Genomic DNA, 26,284 nt, shown 5'->3' with positions numbered 1-26,284 from the left:
TATATGGACAGTGAAGACGGGACTTCTCCTGGATCAGAATCCCCGGCCACAGAACTGGGGATTCCGCTTCATACTTCCCTGGCGTCACTGTGTCCATATATGGACAGTGAACTCAGGGACTGCTCCTGGAGCGTAATCCCCGGCCACAGCATCTGCAACGCTGTGGCTGGGGATTTGGGATTCCGCTCCTCCTCCTCTTTCTCACATGCACTTCAGAGCGGGAGCTCCAAGAGTGGAGGAAGAGGAGGCGGCGGCGGCGTGGACGACGAGACAGGAGGAGGGGGCGTGTACTATGATTGATGACGCTCCGTGTCTTTGCTCAGCCAGCACTTCCTGCTGTGTAGAGACACGGCGTGTCATCAACTAGGTCTACAGGCGGCAGGACCAGAGGAGGCGGAGCTCTGAAGAGCTCATGAAACATCCATCCGTCCCACTGCCTGTAAATGTGGTTGTTGACGCGCCGTTCCTTTCTCAGCCGGAAGTGCTGGCTGAGCAAAGACACGGAACGTTGCAGGAAATAAAAAAATACCTGTGGGGTGAAAATGCTCACTATGCCTCTAGAAAAATTCCTTTAGGGGTGTAGTTTCCAAAATGGGTTCACTTTCGGGGAGTTTCCACTGTTTTGGCATCACAAGACCTCTTCAAACCTGACATGGTGCCAAAAATAAATAAATAAATATATATATATATATATATATATATATATATATATATATATAATAAATAGGTGGCCCCGAAATCCACTAGGTGCTCCTTTGCTTCTGAGGCCGGTGTTTCAGTCCATTTGCACACTAGGGCCACGTGTGGGATGTTTCTAAAAACTGCAGAATCTGGGCAATAAATAAAGAGTTGCGTTTCTCTGGTAAAACCTTCTGTGTTACATGCAAAATTTGTATTCCAAATTAATTACTTTAATTCCTGTGAAACGCCTAAAGGGTTAAGAAACTTTCTGAATGATGTTTTGAATACATTCAGGGGTGCAGTTTTAGGGCGAGTTTTGGGGGGTTTCGAATATATATAGGCCTCTCAAAGCCACTTCACATCTGAACTGGTCCCTAAAAAAAAAATAGCCTTTTTAAATTTTCTTGAAAATGTGAGAAATTGCTGATTAAAGTTCTAAGCCTTGTAACGTCCTAGAAAAATAAAAGGATGTTCAAAAAACGATGCAAACATAAAGTAGACATATGGGGGATGTTAACTAGTAACTATTTTGTGTGGTATTACTAGCTGTTTTACAAGCAGATACATTTAAATTTAGAAAAATTCTATTTTTTAGCAAATTTTCTCTAAATTTAGCTTTTTTTCACAAATAAATATAAAATTTATCAACCAATTTTGTCTCTAACATAAAGTAAAATATATCACGAGAAATCAGTCTCTGAATCGCTTGGATAGGTAAAAGCATTTCCATGTTATTACCACATAAAGTAACACATGTCAGATTGAAAAAATCGTCTGCGTTCACAAGGCCAAAGCAGGGTGTGTTCTGAAGATATTTATTCGTGACAGTGAAGTGTTGGCTGTAACTTTCACTACCTGCTATGACGTAAGTATACGTCATACGTCGGGAAGAGCTTAACTAAGGTCAGTGGGAAAAATTTCTAGACAGACATTGTTGCAAAACCTAGATTATTCTTATGTATAATGAAAGTCCAATACCATAAGGACATGTTAACTGTTTATCCACTCTACCTTCCCATTACAGGTGTCTTGTCCATGTGCTAAACTCTAGCACAGTCAGATATTGCAAAATCCGGCCAAATCATCCTCGCTTACAGATGGATATGTGCCGTCATGAGGTCCGTTATGGTTGTCATCAAGAAGATTCCTGCAATTTTGCACACAACGATGTTGAGCTATGTGTTTGGATGCTGCAAAGACAATCAGGTAATTACTTATAATGGGGTTCTCTGTTTTGAACATTCCCTTTTTATTAGAAGACCCCCTCTAAAAAATATATTGATCCCTGGATGTTAACTCTTTCCCACCGCATCCATTTTTCCGATTTTTCACTGTAGTTTTTTTCCGCCCCCACCTTCCAAAAGCCATATCTTTTTTTTTTTCCCCATCAATATTGCCATGTGAGGGCTTGTTTTTTGCGGGACGAGTTGTAGGTTTTATATAAGTAACAGAAGTACAGATGTAGCCGTCTTTACCTTGACTTTTAACGCATTAAATAAACAATGGCTAGATCTCTTTATGTTTACTATTTCAATGGCTTTTCAATGGCTTTTGTTGTGTGAGATCACGCTGCAGCAAGTTATCAGAATCAAGTTACAGATGGCTACATCTGTAAAGAAAATAGGTTTTCACGGCACCGTGTATTGTACCATATAATGTAGAGGGATACTGGGTAAAAATATTTGTGGGGTGGAATAGGAAAACAGCGATTCCAAAATCGTTTTTTTTTTTTCGGGTGGATTTGTTTTTACTGTGTTCACTTTGCGGTAAAAACGGCACGTTGACATAATTCTGCGAGTCAATACAACTACGGTGATACCAACGTTATATAGTATAAAAAACTGATTGTTAAAATTTGCCACCATATTCTGAGAGCCATAACTTTTTTATTTTTCTGTCGATTTGAGCGGTATAAGGGCTTATTTTTTGTGAGGTGAGCTGGAGTTTCTATTGGTACCATTTTGGGGGTACATGAGAGTTTTTTTTGATCACTTTTTATTCTATTTTATGTGGGAGATGAAGTGACCAAAATTTTTTTTACGGCGTTCACCTTGCGGACTAAAAAATAATATATTGTAATAGTTCAGACTTTTACGGACGCGTTGATACCAGTTGTTCATTTTGTATTTTTTTTTTTAACATTGTGCTCGAGGGAAACGGGTGAGTTTTTTTGAATTTATTTATTAAAAAAAACGTTTTTTTTACTTGTCCCCCTAGGGAACTTGAACCAGTATTCCAACCACTCTCATATAAAGCTCTGCCGAAGGCTTGTTCTATGGAGCGGGCTCAGCCCGTGAGCCCGCTCCATATTCCCCCACCCGACATGCCTCGCGTATATATACAGATGATGTCAGGATGGGGTTAATGCTGCTGTTTATTTTCCAGCCCTTAAATTCCCCTGCAGCATAACTGCAGGGGAAATGAAGTGTTACACGCCTACTGACATCTATGGGCTGTCCATGTGTAATGGTGCTGGGTTCTTCCAAGAGAGAGCGAGAGAGACACGCTCCTTATAGCCGCTCTTTGTTCTGGCTGATTGATGGAGGTTACAAATAAGAATGAGCACATAATAAGGAATGTTTTTTTAAGGGTAAATTCAAACATGGCGGAAATTCAGTGGATTTGCGCGAGTACAATCTGCAGCGGAATATATTGAAGAGCAAGTGGATGAGATTTTACAAAATCTCATTTACATGCCACAGAAATTTTCTCTGAATTTTGTTGCAGATTTTTTTTCATTTTCCACATTGGGAAAAAAAGTGTGCAATGAAATCCGCAAGTAATCTAGAGTTGCAAATTTTACTTCGGATTACCTGTGGATACACCGCAAATTCTGCATTGGTGGATTTCTTTTTTTAATAACCTTTTTTGAGTTCTAAGTGAAATCCACTGTAAAATCTGCAGCGGCAGATTCACACTGTTGAAAGGAAATCCACACCAAATCTGCAAAGATTCTGTGGGTATTTTTTACCGGATTCCTGTGGATTTTTAACACATTGTGCCTTCTCTAGATTCCTGGACTTCCAGGACCTGCGCAAGCGCAGATAAAAGTATGCAGTCACCGTCCTCCTAAGCTTTCATTTGCTCTGGTCCTAGATTTTCAGTAAACTAGAGTAGATGTAGTGTGTTTTGCGATGGAGGAGGCTGTTGGATATGTCTACATGTCCCTACATTTGTGGCAGTTTTCCGGACAGGAGCGACATGCAGTTGGGACAGAATACTATGCTGACAAGGGGGCGTTGCTTCAGAGTGTCAAAACGACACAAAACTTCTAATAAAGATATAATAGTAAGTAGTCTATATTCAGGATTAGAAAACATTAAAAAAAAATGATATATCAAGCTGCCAAACCCTTTTAAAGAGACACTCCCACAAAAAAAATTTTTTTCCTTACCCTATGTGTAAATGAGATGGCATACATTATATGAGGCTATAAAAGCAAACACTTATCGAGCACTTCATCTTGTATTTTCAACCTTCGTTTGCTCTACCTTTTGTCGACCACGTGACCCCCCCCCACCCCACCCCCCCGCTCTGACTAGCTGAATCCTGCAGCGTCTGCATTGTGAACTGGAAGTCAATATCTCTATTCATTTCTATGAGCACCAAACTCAGTCCCCATCTATAGTGGTGAGGTAGCCATCATCGCCTGAACCCAAGTTGTACTGAAGTTTGGGACTGTGCCTTTCACTGCTTTTTGCTCGCTGGCTTGGTCTTATTTTTCCGTGGCTTGTCCTTCGTTAGGCCATACCTACTCCATGGTCATGTTACTTGTCTATCACATGACCAGGACAGTATTCTATCCCCAGGGAGTTAACTTTGAAGGCTTCTATTGAATGTCCGCAAACAGAAATCTTGAAAACGGTGAAGAAGTGATACAGAAAAAACTTGTGACATGTCAGAAGTCTCGATCGGTTTTTGGTCCGAGCACTGAGACCCCCTTCGATTTGTTAAAACGAAGCCGCAGAAGCAGTCGTTTAAGTTCTGTTCCGCCTTGTTTTCAATCGGCTTTCCTTGGAAAGCCGAGCGAGCGGTGTGCGGGCTCATAGACTTTCTATTGAGCCCGTACACCACTCGCTCACCTTTCCAAGGAGAGTCTATCAGAAACGAAATACCGCGCTCACCTGAGAGCTTCTGCCACTTAGTTTTAGCGATTGGTGGGGGTCTTAGTGCTCTGACACCCACCGATCAAAACTTCTGACGTGTCACAAATTTTTTAAACGTTTAATTGTGAATGTGATATAATGGGGACGCGAGGGCTTCTTCCCACATTTTTGAGGACAAACCAGGAAAAAGCTATCTCCACTTATCTTTGGTTGCTAGTTGTGTGGGTTCCAATTTAGTCTTCAAAAGGTGAATATATAAAGCTGAGATGATTCCCTGGGCTCCCTGAGACAAAAATTCCAATTAAAGTATAATCTGATATAGGGCGTGTCGTATATGGGGACTAACTCAGAAGGGCATGTCGTAGTTAGAAATATCTATAAAATTAGGTATGTGGCAGCTGTAAAACTTAGATCCTTTACAGAAATGCAGTAAGAGCCTAAAACAATGTGCGAGGTCCAAATCGTAATCTCTTCTATATGTAGCAGATGAGGAAACTTTGGGGTTGCACCAGAGAGGAACCATCGGGTGAGGTACCTGTACTGAGACACCTCTTAAGCAGGTCTCCAGACCTGTATGGCCAGTTTATAGAGTAACAGACGGCAGGGGAAGAGTCGGTTTTTCCAGAACCCGCCATAGTGTTCCAGTTGTTAGATAAAAGGCTAAGTAGAATTCTGCACTACTAGGGGCGAGGGCCTGCATCCAAACATAAAGAAAACAGTGTTTACCTCCAAGAAATATAAATAGAAGTCAGGTAAAGCAATGCCTCCCTGTGTTTTGGGCCCTTGTAAAATACTGACACTCCATTTATGTCTGGAGTTCCCCCATATGAAAGAAGTGACCTATTTAATGTGGACTGCAATTTGAGAAGGAGTTAGGGATAGGTCTCGAGGCAAGTTCAAGGAGGTATAAGCCTTTAGGAAGGAGGATCATTCTAACTGAGTTGATGCAACCAGGAGGGGTCAGACCGGGACCCGCATACTTTACACCTGGATTCCTCATCAAGAAGTGGGTAAATGTTCTTGAGACTTTTTAGCGGATTCAGTAATAAATAAATACCTAGATATTTAAAAACCTCTACCACTGGCAAATTACAATATTTTGAGGGCCAGTCAGATTCCCAGAGAGGCATCAGGGCTGAATTGCTTACATTTTTTGGTAAGAAAATGGGGCAAACTCATAAACTCCTCTAAAAGATGGACCGCCCTAATCAAGGTAGTGTTCGGGTCAGCCATAAATAGTATAAGGTCATCGGCATATAGATCTATTCGATCTTCCCTATCTCCTAAGGCCTTATTCACGTGAACGTGTTAAACGTCCGTGTGACGGTTGTTGAAACAACTGCCGTCACACAGACCTATATAATTCAATGAGGCCGTTAACACGGCCGTTATTTTAACGGACCGTGTGAAGGATCCGTGAGAAAATAGGACATGTCCTATTTTTTCACGCTTCACGCATTACTCCATAGACTGTAGTCTATGGGGGATGCATGATCTTGCATCCCGCAGTGCAAAGCACAGATGCACCTTGGACGTGAAAAACGGCAGTTTTTCACATCCGAGGTGCGCAACGCCCGTGTGAATCTAGCCTAAGGAAAATGCCTTGGTATATGTGGTCCTGTCTCGGCTGAAGAGCCAAGGGCGTGCTCAATCACCAGAGCAAACAGCAATGGTTATAGGGGACGTACTTGTCTGGTGCCCCTTCCCAAATCAAAGAAAGCTCAGCATTGACCAGTAGATTGGCCCTTGGTTTTTATAATTGATGGAAACCCATTTGATAATTTGGGGGCCAAATCTATCGAACACTACGAGTATATATTGCCATTCCATGGAATCAAAGGCCCTAGCTGCGTCTAGCGAAGCCAAGGCCCAACATTCCCCCTTATCCTCTCTGACCTGAGAAATAATGTGTACTCTCCGGATAATATCTGTGGTACTCTTGCCTGGCATGAAACTAAATTGATCTAAGTGTATTATGCTAAGAATGGCAGTTAGCCAAGATTTTTGTCAATCTTTTTTTATACTCCATGTCTAGTAATGAAATTGGTCTGTTTGATCCAACATTCAAAAGAGGTTTTTATCAGGTTTTAAGTGCACCATGATAGTAACCTCAAAAGAGATTCCGGCAGTGTCGTTGACTTATGGGCTGCCATGAAGATACTGCGGAGAGTTGGGCGCAACTGCTCAGAGTATCTAGAATATACTTCAAGAGGAAGAACATCTGGGCCAAGTGATTTCCTCTTAGCCATGTCTCATACGGCTTGGTCAATCTCTTTCAAGGGTATATCTGAGTCTAAAGGTATGTTTTCACGGCTCAGCAGAATACGTCTGAAAATACGATTTTCAGATGTTTTTGTAGCCACTCGCGTTTTTCGCTGCGTATTTACGGCTCCATATATGAGGGAAGGGAAAGAAGAAAAAAGTATGTGATCTAATAATAATTAACTTTTATTAATATGCATTAAAATAGACAATTTAACTAAAAGTCCATAGGTGCAATCTGGTATGTGTGAGTGACCCCCAAACTCACATACCCATTGGCCATATAATGTATGGTATAATGATGTTATAAATTATGGATTGTTATACTATCAGTTGTGTTCAAGTGGAGAACGCATGAGCTTCTATGCTGCCAGGGTAGCAAGCTAAGCTGTCAATCAAATCAATCATATTAGTAAAGTCGGTCGTTTGTAAGTTAAAACTGACAGTATGAATTGCTCTGTGGGCAACAAAGAGCAATGCGCAGTTAAACAGACAAGGAGGACCATATACGCTGTCTGTGTAATCGAACAGCGCAATTGAAATGACTTGCCGTGCCGTGGGATGTAATATCAGGTTGTGACAGTGCAGAAAATCAGGGCAATAATAGCCAATTGCACTGCCATGCGGCTGTACTACGGCACAATGTGAGCATTAGCCTACCAACTACGCCCTCACGGTGAGGTGTCTGTGGGCCAGAGCAACAGCGTGGGGAGCAGCCTATGGCTGCACTGCTGTCAATTATATTACAGTGGAAACCATCAATTCCTGTGCTGTAAGATAAAGGGCTGTATAGTGGTTCAATTGAGTTTATTTATCAGCAGAGTCAGTAGGTTGAGGTTATAAAGTTGACCACAGCATTGATCTGTGAATTCACATAAGGTAATGTGCTGTGTGGCAGAAACACATATGCCTAAGCGTTGTCTATGTTAGTAGGCAGCGCAGTTGGAGTGATTATGACTTCTCATGCCATGTGATACAACTGCAGATCGTGACAGTGCAATGAGTCAGGGCAAATTGCCTACCGCATCGTCACACATCGTTGCCACGGCACAGTGTAAACAGTTAGCTAACAGCTGCACTCTCACGCCGATGTCCCTGTGTACCAGAGCAGCAGCGTGGGGAACAGCCGTGACAACCTTGCTGTGGCCGCGCTCAGCCGTCAGCTGAGAAGCGGTGTCACGACACCGTTCCAGAGTACGACTCCGCTGTGAGCAGAGTCGGACCCAGCGTGTGCACTGAATCTCAGAGCGGAGCGAAAGCCTCGTAACGACCCGTAGAATAACGTTAGGTTATGTATACCACACGGTAAACGGCATAAATTAACCCCTTCCTGACCAGGCCCATTTTTAAGTTTTAGCCATGTGCCAATTTAAAAGCAAATTGTTGTTCTGAAAAAAACAAGACCAATTACATGTAGGTTGGAAAAATAACAGAACATATTGGGCTTCCATATTGTGTAAAAAAAATAATAAATATATTTGACTTTTTAAAAATATGGAAGGAAAAATAAAATTGAAAAAATTGTGTCTGTCTGATTTTAGGTGATTTTTTTTTTTTTTTTTTTTTTTTTTTACATCTGCATGCCACTGGGTAAGCACACTTCAATACATATTTGACAACTTTTACCGACTTCAACGATACCAAATATGTGTGCGTTTCTTACACGCTGGGTGCAAGGTGGCGCTTACAATGAATGGTGCGCAAACTGGCTTTTATAGAGAATTTCCAAAGCTGGTTCGCTGACACCATACGACCATTACAGATGTTGTGGCGTTTCCAGTCCTCCGGATAGGCCATCAATATCTGATCGGTCAGGAACCGACACCCAGCACCCCGCCGATTGGCTGTTTTGAAGGGGGCACAGTGCTTATACGAGCGCTGCTTCCCCTTAATTTCCTTTACTGCTCACACTGTGAATCGCAGATTCACTTGTAGCGGTGGTTCACAGTATTACAGCCCCCTGTAGGTAATACCACACAGCCCCCTGTAGGTAATACCACACAGGCCCCCCCCCTGTAGGTAATACCACACAGGCCCCCCCCTGTAGGTAATACCACACAGGCCCCCCCCTGTAGGTAATACCACACAGGCCCCCCCCTGTAGGTAATACCACACAGGCCCCCCCCTGTAGGTAATACCACACAGGCCCCCCCCTGTAGGTAATACCACACAGGCCCCCCCCTGTAGGTAATACCACACAGGCCCCCCCCTGTAGGTAATACCACACAGGCCCCCCCCTGTAGGTAATACCACACAGACCCCCCCCCCTGTAGGTAGTGGCACACAGCCCCCCCCCCCCTGTAGATAGTGGCACACAGCCCCCCCCCCCTGTAGGTAGTGGCACACAGCCCCCCCCCCCTGTAGGTAGTGGCACACAGCCCCCCCCCCTGTAAGTAGTGGCACACAGCCCCCCCCCTGTAGGTAGTGGCACACAGCCCCCCCCCCCCCGTAGGTATATGGACAGTGAAGTCAGGGAATTCTCCTGGAGCGGAATCCCCGGCCACTGTGTTGCCGAAGCTGTGGCCGGGGATTGGGGATTTCGCTCCTACAGGGAGCAAAAAAATACCCTCCTCCTCCTCACATGCACTTTGCACTGTGAGGAGGAGAGAGAGAGAGCGCGACGGAAGACACAGCCGTCACTCTGAACTCATTCAAATGATGGCCGTGTATTACCCGACTCCATAGACTTCTATGGGGGCCGGGAGAATGGCAGTTCTGACCATCATAGTTGCTTAAGTAAATTATTATATATTTTTTTTTGTCTTGTCTTCCAGGTGTCACACTGGAAGAAATTGTGCTGGAATCTGAGCGCATGTGGAAAGTAGCTGAACCAAAATCCAAGGTATGTTTTCAAAGCACTGGAATTTAGACCAGTAGAACAAGTCGCACATAGTCCCGTCGGTTTTTTTTTTTTTTTAATCCAAGGATAAGTGATAGAATAACATCAGATTGGAAAACCTCTATTTGAGACCACATTGAACAAGAGAAGGTTATTTATCTATAGTTGGCCTTCATTCTTCTGTGTAAAACATGTCGCTTAACTTTTTCCATTGCTGCTAACTGGCCAGTCACATGTAACTAACTAGAAGAGCAGCAAATGGGGGAACATGAATGAGTAGATCGGTTCCTTTATTTTGGGGACACAACGGTTAACACTGTTTTGGGATTGTGTAGGGCAGTGGCAGAGATCTGGAGAGCTTTTGTCTTGCAGTGTATGGGAACATTTGTGGATGGCCTTATAGCTAGGTATTTGCCTTTTTTTTGCCCCCCCCCTCCCCCAACCGCATTTTCAAAGCTAAAACTTTCAATAATTTGAACACTTCTCTTCATCAGATACAAACACTCAACTCCCTGCTTCTGCTTCCCCCTCGTCTCTCTATAGACTTCTATGAGCAGCTGAGTGCCTGTCTTTCTATCTCTCTCGTACGTACGCGCACACACGCTCACTCGCACACGCTCGCACACACGCTCTCACATGCTCACACTCTTTTTCTCTCGGTCTTTCTCCTCTCTCTTTCTCTCTCTCTCTCTCTCTCTCCCTCTCTCTCTCCTGTCTCTCTCTCTCTCTCTCCTGTCTCTCTCTCTCTCTCCTGTCTCTCTCTCTCTCTCTCTCCTGTCTCTCTCGCTCTCTCTCCTGTCTTTCTCTCTCTCTCCTGCCCCTCTCCCTCCCCTCTCCCCCGTCTGTCTGTCTCTCTCTCTCTCCCCCGTCTGTCTCTCTCTCTCTCTCTCTCTCCCCCCGTCTGTCTGTCTCTCTCTCCCCCCGTCTGTCTGTCTCTCTCTCCCCCCGTCTGTCTGTCTCTCTCTCCCCCCGTCTGTCTGTCTCTCTCTCCCCCGTCTGTCTGTCTCTCTCTCCCCCCGTCTGTCTGTCTCTCTCTCCCCCCGTCTGTCTGTCTCTCTCTCCCCCCGTCTGTCTGTCTCTCTCTCCCCCCGTCTGTCTGTCTCTCTCTCCCCCCGTCTGTCTGTCTCTCTCTCCCCCCGTCGGTCGGTCTCTCTCTCCCCCCGTCTGTCTGTCTCTCTCTCCCCCCGTCTGTCTGTCTCTCTCTCCCCCCGTCGGTCGGTCTCTCTCCCCCCGTCGGTCGGTCTCTCTCCCCCCGTCGGTCGGTCTCTCTCCCCCCGTCGGTCGGTCTCTCTCCCCCCGTCGGTCGGTCTCTCTCCCCCCGTCGGTCGGTCTCTCTCCCCCCGTCGGTCGGTCTCTCTCCCCCCGTCGGTCGGTCTCTCTCCCCCCGTCGGTCGGTCTCTCTCCCCCCGTCGGTCGGTCTCTCTCCCCCCGTCGGTCGGTCTCTCTCCCCCCGTCGGTCGGTCTCTCTCCCCCCGTCGGTCGGTCTCTCTCCCCCCGTCGGTCGGTCTCTCTCCCCCCGTCGGTCGGTCTCTCTCCCCCCGTCGGTCGGTCTCTCTCCCCCCGTCGGTCGGTCTCTCTCCCCCCGTCGGTCGGTCTCTCTCCCCCCGTCGGTCGGTCTCTCTCCCCCCGTCGGTCGGTCTCTCTCCCCCCGTCGGTCGGTCTCTCTCCCCCCGTCGGTCGGTCTCTCTCCCCCCGTCGGTCGGTCTCTCTCCCCCCGTCGGTCGGTCTCTCTCCCCCCGTCGGTCGGTCTCTCTCCCCCCGTCGGTCGGTCTCTCTCCCCCCGTCGGTCGGTCTCTCTCCCCCCGTCGGTCGGTCTCTCTCCCCCCGTCGGTCGGTCTCTCTCCCCCCGTCGGTCGGTCTCTCTCCCCCCGTCGGTCGGTCTCTCTCCCCCCGTCGGTCGGTCTCTCTCCCCCCGTCGGTCGGTCTCTCTCCCCCCGTCGGTCGGTCTCTCTCCCCCCGTCGGTCGGTCTCTCTCCCCCCGTCGGTCGGTCTCTCTCCCCCCGTCGGTCGGTCTCTCTCCCCCCGTCGGTCGGTCTCTCTCCCCCCGTCGGTCGGTCTCTCTCCCCCCGTCGGTCGGTCTCTCTCCCCCCGTCGGTCGGTCTCTCTCCCCCCGTCGGTCGGTCTCTCTCCCCCCGTCGGTCGGTCTCTCTCCCCCCGTCGGTCGATCTCTCTCCCCCCGTCGGTCGATCTCTCTCCCCCCGTCGGTCGGTCTCTCTCCCCCCGTCGGTCGGTCTCTCTCCCCCCGTCGGTCGGTCTCTCTCCCCCCGTCGGTCGGTCTCTCTCCCCCCGTCGGTCGGTCTCTCTCCCCCCGTCGGTCGGTCTCTCTCCCCCCGTCGGTCGGTCTCTCTCCCCCCGTCGGTCGGTCTCTCTCCCCCCGTCGGTCGGTCTCTCTCCCCCCGTCGGTCGGTCTCTCTCCCCCCGTCGGTCGGTCTCTCTCCCCCCGTCGGTCGGTCTCTCTCCCCCCGTCGGTCGGTCTCTCTCCCCCCGTCGGTCGGTCTCTCTCCCCCCGTCGGTCGGTCTCTCTCCCCCCGTCGGTCGGTCTCTCTCCCCCCGTCGGTCGGTCTCTCTCCCCCCGTCGGTCGGTCTCTCTCCCCCCGTCGGTCGGTCTCTCTCCCCCCGTCGGTCGGTCTCTCTCCCCCCGTCGGTCTCTCTCCCCCCGTCGGTCGGTCTCTCTCCCCCCGTCGGTCGGTCTCTCTCCCCCCGTCGGTCGGTCTCTCTCCCCCCGTCGGTCGGTCTCTCTCCCCCCGTCGGTCGGTCTCTCTCCCCCCGTCGGTCGGTCTCTCTCCCCCCGTCGGTCGGTCTCTCTCCCCCCGTCGGTCGGTCTCTCTCCCCCCGTCGGTCGGTCTCTCTCCCCCCGTCGGTCGGTCTCTCTCCCCCCGTCGGTCGGTCTCTCTCCCCCCGTCGGTCGGTCTCTCTCCCCCCGTCGGTCGGTCTCTCTCCCCCCCCCTCCCCCCGTCGGTCGGTCTCTCTCCCCCCCCCCTCCCCCCGTCGGTCGGTCTCTCTCCCCCCCCCCCTCCCCCCGTCGGTCGGTCTCTCTCCCCCCCCCCCTCCCCCCGTCGGTCGGTCTCTCTCCCCCCCCCCCTCCCCCCGTCGGTCGGTCTCTCTCCCCCCCCCTCCCCCCGTCGGTCGGTCTCTCTCCCCCCCCCCTCCCCCCGTCGGTCGGTCTCTCTCCCCCCCCCCCTCCCCCCGTCGGTCGGTCTCTCTCCCCCCCCCCTCCCCCCGTCGGTCGGTCTCTCTCCCCCCCCCCCTCCCCCCGTCGGTCGGTCTCTCTCCCCCCCCCCCTCCCCCCGTCGGTCGGTCTCTCTCCCCCCCCCCCTCCCCCCGTCGGTCGGTCTCTCTCCCCCCCCTCCCCCCGTCGGTCGGTCTCTCTCCCCCTCCCCCCGTCGGTCGGTCTCTCTCCCCCTCCCCCCGTCGGTCGGTCTCTCTCCCCCTCCCCCCGTCGGTCGGTCTCATTTTAATCTGAGATTGTTTTCTCGTGACCTATTGTACTCTGTTAGTGAAAAAAAATTTGGTCGATATATTCAATATTTTTGTGTGAAAAACACCAAAATTTAGAGAAAATTTGCTAAAAATTAGCATTTTCTAAATTCAAATGTATCTGTCTGGTATAACTATCTGTCTTACAAGCAAAGTAGTTACTAGCTAACAGTTCTCATATGTCTACTTTAGATTGGCATCGTTTTTTCAACATCCTTTTATTTTTCTAGGACGTTACAAGGCTTATAAGTTTAGCAGCAATTTCTCACATTTTCAAGAAAACTTCCAAATCCCAATTTTTTTAGGGAACAGTTCAGTTGTGAAGTGGCTTTGAGGGCCTTTTTATAGTAGAAACTCCCACAAATCACCCCACTTTAAAAACTGCACCCCTTAAAGTATTCAAAACAGCATTCAGAAAGTTTTTAACCCTTTAGGCGTTTCACAGGAATTAAAGAAAAGTGTAAGGAAAATGTGCAAATTTCATTTGCTTTTTGCAGAAATTCCATTTTAATAAATTTTTCGTGTAATCCTGAAGGTTTTACCAGAGACGCACAACTGATTATTTATTGCCTTGATTCTGCAGTTTTTAGAAATATCCCGCATGTGGCCCTAGTTTGCTAATGGACTGAAATAAAGGCCCCAGAAGCAAAGTAGCGCCAAGTAGATTTTAGGGCCTTCCTTTTCTTAGATTATATTTCAGGCACCATATCATGTTAAAAGAGGTATTGTGGTGCCAAAACAAAGGAAACACCCCATTTTGGAAACTACACCCCTTGAGGAATTCATCTAGGGGTGTAGTCGGCATTTTGACCCCACAGGTGTTTCATAGATTCCGTTAGAATTGGGCAGTAAAAATGAAAAATTACATTATTTTCCAATAAGATTAGATTTACCTCAAGATTTTTTTTAATTTTTTTTCAAGAAATAAATGAGGAAAAGCACCCCAATGTTTGTAAAGCAACTTCGAAGAGTAAGGAAATACCAAACGTGGTCATAAACTGCTGTTTGGGCAAGCGGCAGGACTCGGAAGGGATGGCACGCCATTTAGCTTTTGGAGCGCGGATTTTGCTGGACTGATTTCTCTGCACCATGTCACATTTGTAAAGGTACCAGTGCAGTGGAAACCCCCCAAAAGTGACTACATTTGGGAAACTACACCCCTCAAGGAATTTTTCAAATGGTGTAGTGAGCATTTTGACCCCACAGGTGTTTCATACACTGTGCAGTAAAAAAAGAAAATTGAAATTTTTTCAAAGAAACTGTTGCTTTAGCCCCAAATTCATCATTTTCATAAGGGGTTAAAGGAGAAAAAGCAACCACAGTTTATTAAGCAGTTTCTCCTGAATACGGCAATACCCCATTTGTGGCGATAAACTGCTTTTTGAGCACATGGCAGGGCTCAGAAGGTAAAGCGCACCATGAATCATCTGAGGCCTACTACGATGGCATTTACTGCCCTGTGTCATGAAAACAGAGGCTCTGGGGTGTCAAAACATTAGAAACCCAGAAAAGTGAACCCATTTAGGAAACTAAACCCCTCAAGGAATTAATCTAGCGGTGTAGTGAGAAGATTTAGATTGTAATGTAACATCTTTCAACGTATTCATCTAGGGATATAATAAGAAATACTTAAATTTTAGTAACTAAGGACCTGGAAAACACGCAATAGAGGGAGAGGGAATGGCAGATCCCACTACAAACCTACCCACCATTCCATAAAATCCAGCCCAAAAAATAAATCAAAGGCCTCAGCAAAAAAAAGATTTGCTGAGACAACCAATCTCATCTGGATTTATTCCTCTCACCCAGTGTAACGTCTATGGCCAGGGGTCGTTGTTCAGACTTACCCCTTGACGATCCCGGCCTTGGACATCTCTCTTCACAGCGTCCGCTCCCTCCAGGGAGACGCCGGCACTGATTCCCGGGTCCTCGGACTGATTCCCGCAGGGCGCCCGCACGGCCTTAAAGGGCCAGTACGCGTCCAGCTGTCACCCATCAATTATCAGCCCAAATGGCTGCTGGAATATAATAAGGGTATCTCCAAGTGAAAGTCGAGTCTTCCGCTGTACCCACCGTGCAACCTGCTGATAGACAAGTCGTGTTTTCCCGCTGCATCCGCGGTGTCACCTGCTGTGAAAGTCAAGTCGTGCTCCCGCTACTGTCTACATTGCCTCAGGTACCCGTTCTGAACTTTAGACATTGTTTTGCACCTGGTTGGCCAGCTTCTACCCCGCTACGCGGTACGGCCCAGTGAGTCCACACCCCGCGCCGTGACAGTACGCTCAGGCCATGGACCCCGCTGGCAAAGTCTTGCCTGTCATCCTCCCAAGCCATGCAGGCGGACCTGCAGGATCTGCAAGCACGACAGGATCAACTCTTTGTGGCAATTGACTCCATGGCACAGCATCTAGGTGCGCTAGTTACTTCCGTCACCACTCCTATTCAAGCTCCTCTAATCGACCCTCCTGCTACACCTCCTGGCAGGCCCCAGTTCAGACTCTCGGTTCTTGCTGCCATTGCCACCTTGGTTCCATGGATACGCAAGTTCGTGCAGGGGGTTTCTGAATCAATGCCAAATCCATTTCACTCTGCACGCCCGAGCATTTCCTTCGGACGGAGCCAGGATCAGCTTAATTATATCCCTACTCGCCAGCAAGGCCCTGACGTGGGCGAAACCAATCTGGGAACGACAGGGACCCTAGACTTCCAGGGGTTTGTGCGGTTGTTACGTTTCGTATTTGAGGAGCCTGGACGAGTCTCATCGGCAGCCACTGCTATCTTTAACCTGCGTTAGGAGGACGCCTCTGTGTGTGAATACACCATTCAGTTCCGGACTCTGGCAGGAGAATTGTCCTGGAACAATGAGGCCTTGGTAGCATCCTTCTGGCATGGCATATCGCCTGAAATCAAAGACGAACTGGCTGCTCGAGATCTCTCCCGCATGCCCTGGATAACCTGATTTCTACTGGCTATCCGTGTGGACATAAGGCTCAGAGAGAGAGCCCAAGAGATTCTACAGGAGAAACGGCTTCCTAGACTGGCGCCCTACTTCCAGCAACCCCTCTTGCCTTGTTCTTCTGCTGAGCCCTAGGTTCCGATGCAGGTGGATCGGTTTAAACTGTCCGATCAAGAAAAACAGCGAAGGCGCACCTTTGGACTCTGCCTTCGTTTGCGCCCTCTCTGGCCATGTTGTGCGTTTGTGTTCCCAGAGGCCAAAGAAACCCCAATGCCTGGGATTGGTTGGAGAGACAACCCTGGGCGCTACTGCACTTAATAGAGAACTCTCTTCCAAGCTGTTTACACAGTGTTAAAATTATTATGCACATTGGATTTAAGTGTCATAAACATTTAATTATTAGTTTTTCAATTAAACTCATGGATGGTATTGTGTCTTAGGGCTATTTGGATCATTGTAATCAATCTGACACCTGTGATAATTAGTTTGCCAGGTGTGCCAAATCAAAGGAAAACTACTTAAGAAGGACGTTCCACATTATTAAGCAGGCCACAGGTTTCAAGCAATATGGGAAAGAAAAAGGATCTCTCTGCTGCCGAAAAGCGTGAAATAGTGCAATACCTTGGACAAGGTATGAAAACATTGGATGTTTCAAGAAAACTTAAGCGTGATCATCGTACTGTGAAAAGATTTGTGTCTGATTCCGAGCACAGACGGGTTCGTTCAGATAAAGGCATAATGAGGAGGGTTTCTGCCAGACAAATTAATAGGATTAGGAGAGCAGCTGCTAAAATGCCATTGCAAAGCAGCAAACTGGTATTTGAAGCCACTGGTGCCTCTGGAGTCCCGCGAACCTCAAGGTGTAGGATCCTCCAGAGGTTTGCAAGTGTGCATAAAGCTATTATTCGGCCACCCCTAAACAATGCTCACAAGCAGAAACGGTTGCAGTGGGCTCAGAAATACCTGAAGACTAATTTTCAAACTGTGTTTACTGATGAGTGCCGTGCAACCCTGGATGGTCGAGGTGGATGGTTGGTGAATGGCCACCATGTCCCAACAAGGCTGCGACGTCAGCAGGGAGGTGGCGGAGTCATGTTTTGGGCTGGAATCATGGGGAGAGAGCTTGTAGGCCCCTTTAGGGTCCCTGACGGTGTGAAAATGACCTCTGCAAAGTACGTAGAGTTTATGACTGACCACTTTCTTCCGTGGTACAAAAAGAAGAACCGTGCCTTCCGTAGTAAAATTATCTTCATGCATGACAATGCACCATCTCATGCTGCAAAGAATACCTCTGTGTCATTGGCTGCTATGGGCATAAAAGGAGAGAAACTCATGGTGTGGCCCCCATGTTCCCCTGACCTCAACCCTATTGAGAACCTTTGGAGCACCCTCAAGTAAAATATCTATGAGGGTGGGAGGCAGTTCACATCAAAACAGAAGCTCTGGGAGGCTATTCTGACATCCTGCAAAGATATTCAAGCAGAAACTGTCCAAATACTCACAAATTCAATGGATGCAAGAATTGTGAAGGTGACCTCAAAGAAGGGGTCCTACGTTAACATGTAACTTGGCCTGTTAAGTTTTTTTTGATTGAAAGAGTTTTTGATTTCTGTAAATATGACCTCTTTATGCTGCAAATTCAACAAATTACCATTTTAGTTCTCTTTACAACCTTTATAATGTTTTGATCTCTGTTGTGCATAATAATTTGAAACAGTGCATTTTGAGTTTTTTACTTCTAAAAAAAAAAAATCTGTTAGGAGATTTGTTCAATAAAATTTGCATTGTACTCCAACGGTTGATGGCTTGAAGATTATACTGACTGTCATTTGCATAGACTATTTAGGAAAATCAGCGAAAAATAACATTTGCATAATAATTTGGAATGCGGTGTATTCCTGTGACCATCGTCGCTGGCGAGAGACCTCATCCAGTCTCTGCCAACCTGGATTTTGGCTCCGCAGCCAATTTAATCTGTCAAGATCTTGTGGATCTTCAATTGCCTACTGTTTTGCTGGAGAGACCATTGATCGTTGCCTCGTTAGATGGACTGCCCTTTGCCTGACCCAGTATTGTCTGTGACCAAGACATTGAGACTCCAAGTGGGAGCTCTTCATTCTGAGCTCATCTCCCTGTATGTCCTATCCAAGGCTGTCAACTACGTGGTGCTGGGTTTGCCTTGGCTCCGTCTTCACGCCCCAGTCCTGGATTGGAACTCCGGAGAGGTTCTCCAGTGGGGTCCCAAGTGTCTAGACCGCTGTCTGGGTCCTGTCCATCCATCCCAGCCTTCTCCGCATCAGTCATTGACAGGGTTGCTCCTTGTTACTCTCAGTTCGCTGATGTCTTCGACAAAAAGGAGGCAGAGATATTGCCACCACATGGAGAATACGATTGTCCTATTGACTTCCTGATTGGTTCCTGATTCGTCCCCTCCTGGCAGTAGAGTATACACTCTCTCCTTGCCAGAGACCCAGTCTATGTCGGCCTACATTAAAGAGAATCTGGAGAGGGGCTTCATACGAAAGTCTTCATCCCGGGCCAGAGCCGGGTTTTTCTTTGTCAAAAAGGATGGCTCCCTTCGACCCTGCATTGACTACCGAGGCCTCAATCAGATCACGGTGAAGAAAGGTACCCTTTGCCGTTGATTTCGGAGCTCTTTGATCGTATACAGGGGGCGAAATTTTTTTCAAAGCTTGACCTGCGGGGGCTTACAATCTAATCCGGAACCGTCAGGGAGACGAGTGGAAGACTGCATTTAACACACGTGATGGACACTACGAATATTTGGTGATGCCCTTCGGCCTGTGTAACGCTCCCGCAGTATTTCATGAATTTGTGAATGACATTTGTCGTGATCTCCTCTATGTCTGTGTTGTATCTCTGATATCTTGATTTTTTATTTTTTTTCCCAGATCTTGTGACTCATCAGGGCCATGGCCGCCAGGTGTTGCTTAGATTAAGGGAGAATCATCTTTACGCCTAGTTGGAGAAGTGCGTGTTCCAAGAGAAGTCTCTACCCTTCCTGGGCTATATCATCTCTGATCAGGGTCTCAAGATGGACCCTGAAAAGGTCAAGGCTGTCCTGGAGTGGCCACTTCCCCAAGGCTTAAGGGCCATACAACGCTTCCTGGGATTCGCCAACTTCTACAGACTGTTCATTCCCAACTTCTCTTCTTTGACAGCCCCCATCTCCACCCTCACTAAGAAGGGTATGAATGCCAAGGTATGGACTCCAGAGGCAGAAAACGCATTTGAAATCTTAAAAAAGGCCTTCACATCAGCCTCTATGCTTCACCACCCTGATGTATCCTTACAATTTTCATTAGAGGTGGACGCATCCTCTGTTGGTGCCGGTGCACTATTATTCCAGAGAAGTTCGAAAGGCAAGACGGTGGTATGTGGTTACTATTCCATGCTGTTTTCTCCCGCAGAGCGCAACTACTCGATTTGGAGGTCGGGAGTTACTGGCCATCAAGCTGGCCCTGCAGGAGTGGAGACACCTACTGGAGGGCACAGCTCATCCTATCCTGGTCTTCCCGGACCACAAGAACTTGGCCTACCTACAGACAGCTCAACGGCTGAATTCTCGTCAAGCCAGGTGGTCATTGCTTTTTGCACGGTTCCGGTTCGAACTCCACTACCGACCTGCCGACAAGAATGTGAGGGCCGATGCCTTGTCTGGGTCACAGAGGACACACTGGAGTCCCCACAGAATATTATCGATCCTGCCTGCATCTACTCTGTTAACCTTCTGCAGGTTAGAGACATTCCTCTGGGAAAGACTTTTGTACGGCTGGCAGACCAGAAGAAGAATCCTTCGCTGGGGTCGCAGTTCCAAGCTGTCAGGTCACGCGGGTGCCCGTAAGACCCGAGACCTAATTGCCTGTCCGTTCTGGTGGCCCACGCTGCCCAAAGACGTCATGGACTTTGTCTCCTCCTGTACAGTGTGTGCAGCAAACAAAGTTGCCCACTCCAGACCAGCCGGTCTGCTCCAAACACTGCCTGTGCCCGATGCCCCCTGGCGGCATATTGCTATGGACATCGTCACTGGGTGGTGGATCATTTTTCTAAAATAGCTCATTTTGTTCGAGGGATCGAGGGGTCCAGTTCACCTCAAAGTTCTGGAGAGCACTCTGCGGCCTACTCGGTGTAAAGTTGGACTTCTCCTCAGCTTACCACCCTCAGTCCAATGGACAAGTTGAGAGGATTAACCAAATTATGGAGAACTATCTGTGGCACTTTGTCTCAAGACGACATGATGACTGGGTGCAGCTGCTCCCGTGGGCGGAGTTCTCTTATAATAACCATACCAGTGAGTCCACCACCTCCAGTCCGTTCTTCATAGTCTACGGCCAACATCCTCTAATACCCCTGCCCGGCGCTACTATGTCTCAGGTGCCTGCAGCCGACTCTACCTTCAGAATCTTTCTGCAGATATGGCAGCAGACACTATCTTCTATTCTGCTGGCGGTGGACCGCATGAAGAGAAAGGCAGACACTAGAAGACGAGAACCTCCCCAGTTTCTTCCACATGCAAAGGTCTGGCTGTCTTCCAGGAATATCCGCCTGAGGGTGCTATCTTGCAAGCTTGTTCCCAGGTTCCTTGGACCCTTCGAGATTCTACTACAGATCAATCCGGTCGTACAAGCTTCGACTGCCTCCTATCCTCAAGATCCCTAACTCCTTCCACGTCTCCTTGCTGAAACCCGTGGTCCTGAACCGCTACTCCAGGACTCCTAGTTCCGCAGTGGCTCCTGGCGGTTCATCCGGAACTTTCGAAGTGCGGGAGATCCTGGCCACCATGAAAGTAGGAGGCAGGATGTTTTACTTGGTGGATTGGAGGGGATTTGGCCCAGAGGAGAGGTCTTGGGAGCTAGAGGAGAACATCGATTCTCCTGTCCTCGTGAAGAAATTTCTTTCCCACACTGGTCCCATGAGGTGGGGGCGTAAGAGGGGGGATACTGTAACGTCTTTGGCCGGGGGTCCTCGTTCATACTTACCCCTTGACGATCCCGGCCATGGACATCTCTCTTTACGGCGTCCGCTCCCTCCAGGGAGACGCCGGCACTGTCTTCCGTCTCCTCGGACTGATTCCCGCAGGGCGAGCGCACGCCCTTAAAGGCCCAGTATGCGTCCAGCTGTCACCCATCAATTATCAGCCCAAATGGCTGCTGGACTATAAGAAGGGGCTCTGCCCACTGGTTCCTTGCCTGAGCGTTGTTGTATACCTAAGTTTTTCTTGCAAATGGTTTCCCAGTTCTCAGTGTTACCCGTTGCTGCTGCCTGTGCCCTGTATCACGTGCTATCGTATCTACAAGTGAAAGTCATGTCGAGTCTTCCGCTTCACCCACGGTGCCACCTGCTGTGAAAAGTCAAGTCGTGCTCCGGCTACTGTCTACATTGCCTCAGGTACCCGTTCTGAACTATAGACATTGTTTTGTACCTTGTTGGCCAGCTGCTTCCCCGCTACGTGGTACGGCCCAGTGGGTCCACACCCCGCGCAGTGACACCCAGATTTGCAACCTAGGTGAGAAGGACACTCCCTCGGGTTCTTGGTATAGTGAGAATTTGTAGTTTTGTTTTAGGTGTTATTTTACAAATTTTAAATTATCAAATTTTGAATGGGGCTGGTCAGTAAAAAAAATAATTTGTCATGGCCAATATTGGAGACAGAAAAGGTGAATGAAGAATAAATAAATAAAAAATCCAAGGGGGTGTGATATATTTTTAAACATTGTTTAATGCACAGGCCGGGATTTGTGGGACACGTCTTGCATTGGTATGTGGTGTCCTTGCGAATGCCTCGCTTGGCGCGCACAACATTTTTTTTTGGGGGCTTCTGGTTTTTTTTCAGTGGGGGGATTTCTGTGGGGAAATGCTGGCCGGGAATTATCCTGGTGGCGGAAGAACCAGATGAACTACCATCTCCTACCTGGTCAGCAAATATTTGGGCCTTGATAACTTTTTCTTGAAATTGCAGGAATGTATCCCTCTGCCAGCATATCTGCAGAGGACAAAGGTGTTGTATAAAGCCATCTGTGTAAGATGCACAGACAGCTTTTTATACCATACCGTGGTTTTGCACATGGCGCTGTATGGTTTTATGAGCTGGTCAGACAGGTCAACGCCACCCATATATTTGTTGTACTCCTGTACACAAAATGGTTTGGGAACTTGGGTGGTAGATCCACGTACAGGGACAAGGCTGCCTCGGCTGTCGTGAATGCTGGTAAGTATAAGGACGTCCCATTTATCCCTATACTTCAGGAGCAGCAGATCGTCGCTGCAGACAGCTCTACTCTCCTAATTTTAGTATCTGACTCAGCAAAGTTTTGGGGAGGCTCATCTGATTTTTGCGGATTGTTCCACACGCCGACGTGGATCTGGACGAGAGAACTTTTAGCAATGGGACACTGTTATAAAAGTTGTCCAGATAAAGATGATATCCTTTGCCGAGCAAAGGATGAACAAAATCCCATACGATCTTTCCACTAATTCCTAGGAAGGGGGTGCATTCTGGGGGATCTATATGGGAGTCTTTCCCCTCATAAACCCTAAAAGAGTGGGTTTAACCGGTGGCACTTTCACATAGTTTGTACAGTTTTATGCCGTACCGGGCTCTTTTATTGGGTAGATACTGCCTAAAGTGCAGTCTACCCTTGAAGCTCACTAATGATTTATCTACCGAAATATTTTGTTGGGGCGTATAACTATGTCATTGTAATGCAGGAACTTTAGGATGGCTTCGAATCGCATCCTTGTCATTACTGTGCGGTAAAGGGGGGTGTTATATAATATATCAGGGGACCAGTAGTCTCTAATACTGGGCTTTTTTATGAGATCATAACTTAAAAAATAAGCCCCCAAACTTCCGCAATTCCACTGCGTTTTGGCTGTCCTATTTTGGCCTCTCCCATAAAAAGAGTCGGGTTCTGGGCGATAAATTGTTCTGCATAGATGTTGGTCTGCTGGACCATTAAATCTAAAATGGCGTCCGAAAAAAAAACTTGAATAAACTCAATGGGGCTGAAACCCGTAGTGTCAATTTGAATGCCTGAGGGGGCTGTAAATTCAGGCACCTGGGGGATATAATTGTCCGCAGCTTCCCATGTTCAGGCTCAGGCAGAGCAGGACCTACGACTTTTCTGCGCTGACTGGGGGGTTCAGACTCCGAGTAACTGGACACAGACGAAGATGAAAGCACGCACTGTGCTTCACCTTCACTTGCGCTGTCCGTATCGGAACACATCATTTGATACGTGTCCTCGGCTGTGAAGACTCTTGGCTATATTAAAAAAATGTTTACCTTTTTTTCTTTAACAAAAAATAAACTGCGCTACTCAACTGGGGAATGAGAACAGACCAGTGATCCTGCTGTATTCATTGACTACCGGGCCCACCCCTGCACAGAAATAAATTGCATGTGGTATCTTGTAATGTGATCTAGTAGTGCAAAATCACATGCAATAACTGGATTGCTTTTTTTTTTTTTTTTTGTGTAAATGATGGGTGAAGAAACAACTCCTGATTTTCAGAAGTTTTTTTTTTTTTTTTAGCAACGTGCGTTTTTCGTGGCGTTTTTGTGGCCGTTTTTGGCGTGGTTTTTCTACAGGGTCAATAAGCTCAAGAAGTGACATGCACTTCTTTTTCATAGGCGTTTTTTCCGCGGCAGCGCAAAAAACGCCCCGTCGGAACAGAACGCGGTGCTTCCCATTGAAATCAATGGACAGATATTTGGAGGCGTTCTGCTTCCGATTTTTCGTCCGTTTATGCCACGAAAATAAGCCGTGTGAACATACCCTTAGATATGATAGTTACATAGTTAGTACGGTTGAAAAAAGACACATGTCCGTCAAGTTCAACCAAGGGACGGGAAAAGGAAAGGGAAAAATTTCTACACATAGGAACTAATATTTTTTCATTCTAGGAAATTATCTAAGCCTTTTTTAAAGCCATCTACTGTCCCTGCTGTTACCAGCTCCTCCGGTAGACTATTCCATAGATTCACAGTAAAGCAGGCTTGTCGCCTCTGCAAATTGAATCTTTTTTTTTTTTTCTCCAGACGGAGGGAGTGCTCCCTTGTTTTTTGAGGGGGTTTTACATGGAACAGGATTTCACCATAATTTTTGTATGTGCCATGCATATATTTATATACATTAATCATGTCCCCCCTTGGTCGTCTTTTTTTCAAGGCTAAATAGATTTAATTCCTTTAATCTTTCTTCATAACTTAGAACCTCCATGCCCCCTATTAGCTTCGTTGCTCTTCTTTGTATTTTTTCCAACTCCAGGGCATCCTTTCTATGAACTGGAGCCCAGAACTGAACTGCATATTCTACATGAGGCTTCACTAATGCTTTGTAAAGTGGTGATATTATATCCCTGTCCCGCGAGTCCATGCCTTTTTTTAATACACAACAATATCTTGCTGGCCTTTGAAACAGCTGATTGATTGCATACTGTTATTTCGTTTTATGATCTACAAGTACACCCAGATCCTTCTCAACAAGTGACTCCACTAGTATAGCTCCCCCTAGGACATATGATGCATGCAGATTGTTTGGTACCCAGTTTCATAACTTTACATTTATCTTCATTAAACTTCATTTGCCAAGTGGAAGCCAAATCACTGTGTGTTAAAATCAGCTTGCAATTTACAAACATCTTCCATAGACTGAACAATACTACATAGCTTGGTGTCATCTGCACAAATAGAAATAGTGCTATTAATCCCATCCTCTATATCATTAATAAATAAATTGAATAATAGTGGCCCCAGCACTGAACCCTGGGGTACACCACTTATAACCGGGGACCATTCAGAGTAGGAATCATTGACCACAACTCTCTGGATATGGTCCTTGAGCCAATTCTCAATCCAATTACAAACTATACTTTCTAAACCTATAGTACATAATTTATCAATTAGACATCTTTGAGGGACAGTGACAAATGCCTTTGCAAAGTCCAAAAATACTATATCCACAGCGGCCCCTCTGTCTAAGCTTCTGCTCACCTCTTCATAAAAACAAATCAGGTTGGTCTGACAACTTCTGTCCTTAGTATTACAAGTGACAGCCAGCATGGTTTTACTATTTTTTGTCACATAATCCTGTATGTAGTCCCTCAATAGCCCCTCAAACCTTTTCCCCACGATGGATGTTAAGCTTACTGGTCTATAATTGCCCGGGGAAGACCTAGAACCCTTTTTGAAAATAGGCACCACATTTGCCATTCGCCAGTACCTTGGCACAATACCAGTCACTAGAGAATCTCTAAATATTATAAGGAGGGGCACAGAAATAACTGAACTAAACTCTTTAAGAACTCTAGGGTGTAACCCATCTGGTCCCGGGGCATTGTGTACATTTTATTTTATTTAACTTGGCTTGGACCATATCTACATTCATCCAATTCAGTGTATCAGCTGACATATTAACAGCACTGGCATCGGCTACATCAGCTGCTCTTCTGTTGTATATACAAAGCTAATGTACCCATTTAGTAACTCTGCCTTCTCTTGATCCCCTGTGACCAACTCCCCATTACCACTATTTAGGGGTCCGACATGTTCAGACCTTGGCTTTTTTCCGTTTACATACTTGAAGAATTTTTGGGGATTTGTTTTACAATGATTGGCCACCTTACTTTCATTTTGTATTTTTGCAGATTTTATTACCTTTTTACAAATTTTATTAAGCTCTTTATAATTTCAAAGGCTACAGCTGTACACTCAGATTTGTGTTTTTCAAATGCCCTTTTTTTGTCATATATTGCCCTTTTTACAGAAGGTGTAAGATGTGTGGTTTAATTTGAGTCATTTATACTTGTTACCTATAGGAATAAATTTCGCACTATAATTACCCAAAGTAGATTTTAAAATCTCCCATTTATCGTTTGTCCCATTATTTGATACCCGTTGTTCCCAGTCTATCCCTGGATGATGGCTGCAATTCAGGATAT

The 26,284-nt window shown here is 47.1% G+C and overlaps 1 protein-coding gene across 5 annotated transcripts in view; it reads left to right on the top strand.

Moving 5' to 3' along the window:
• ZC3H7B (zinc finger CCCH-type containing 7B) overlaps nucleotides 1–26,284 on the top strand; it is a 231,682-nt gene that overhangs the window by 120,217 nt on the left and 85,181 nt on the right. For all 5 annotated transcript variants that reach the window (XM_075833706.1, XM_075833704.1, XM_075833707.1 and 2 more), the window contains exons 16-17: nucleotides 1,706–1,887; nucleotides 9,824–9,891. In XM_075833706.1, coding sequence (XP_075689821.1) covers nucleotides 1,706–1,887; nucleotides 9,824–9,891 — 250 coding nt within the window. The remainder of the gene's footprint in view (nucleotides 1–1,705; nucleotides 1,888–9,823; nucleotides 9,892–26,284) is intronic.

Source organism: Rhinoderma darwinii, chromosome 7 (assembly GCF_050947455.1).
Source record: "Rhinoderma darwinii isolate aRhiDar2 chromosome 7, aRhiDar2.hap1, whole genome shotgun sequence".
In the NCBI taxonomy this organism is placed as follows: Eukaryota; Metazoa; Chordata; class Amphibia; order Anura; family Rhinodermatidae; genus Rhinoderma; species Rhinoderma darwinii.
This window is presented reverse-complemented; position numbering and strand designations above follow the sequence as displayed.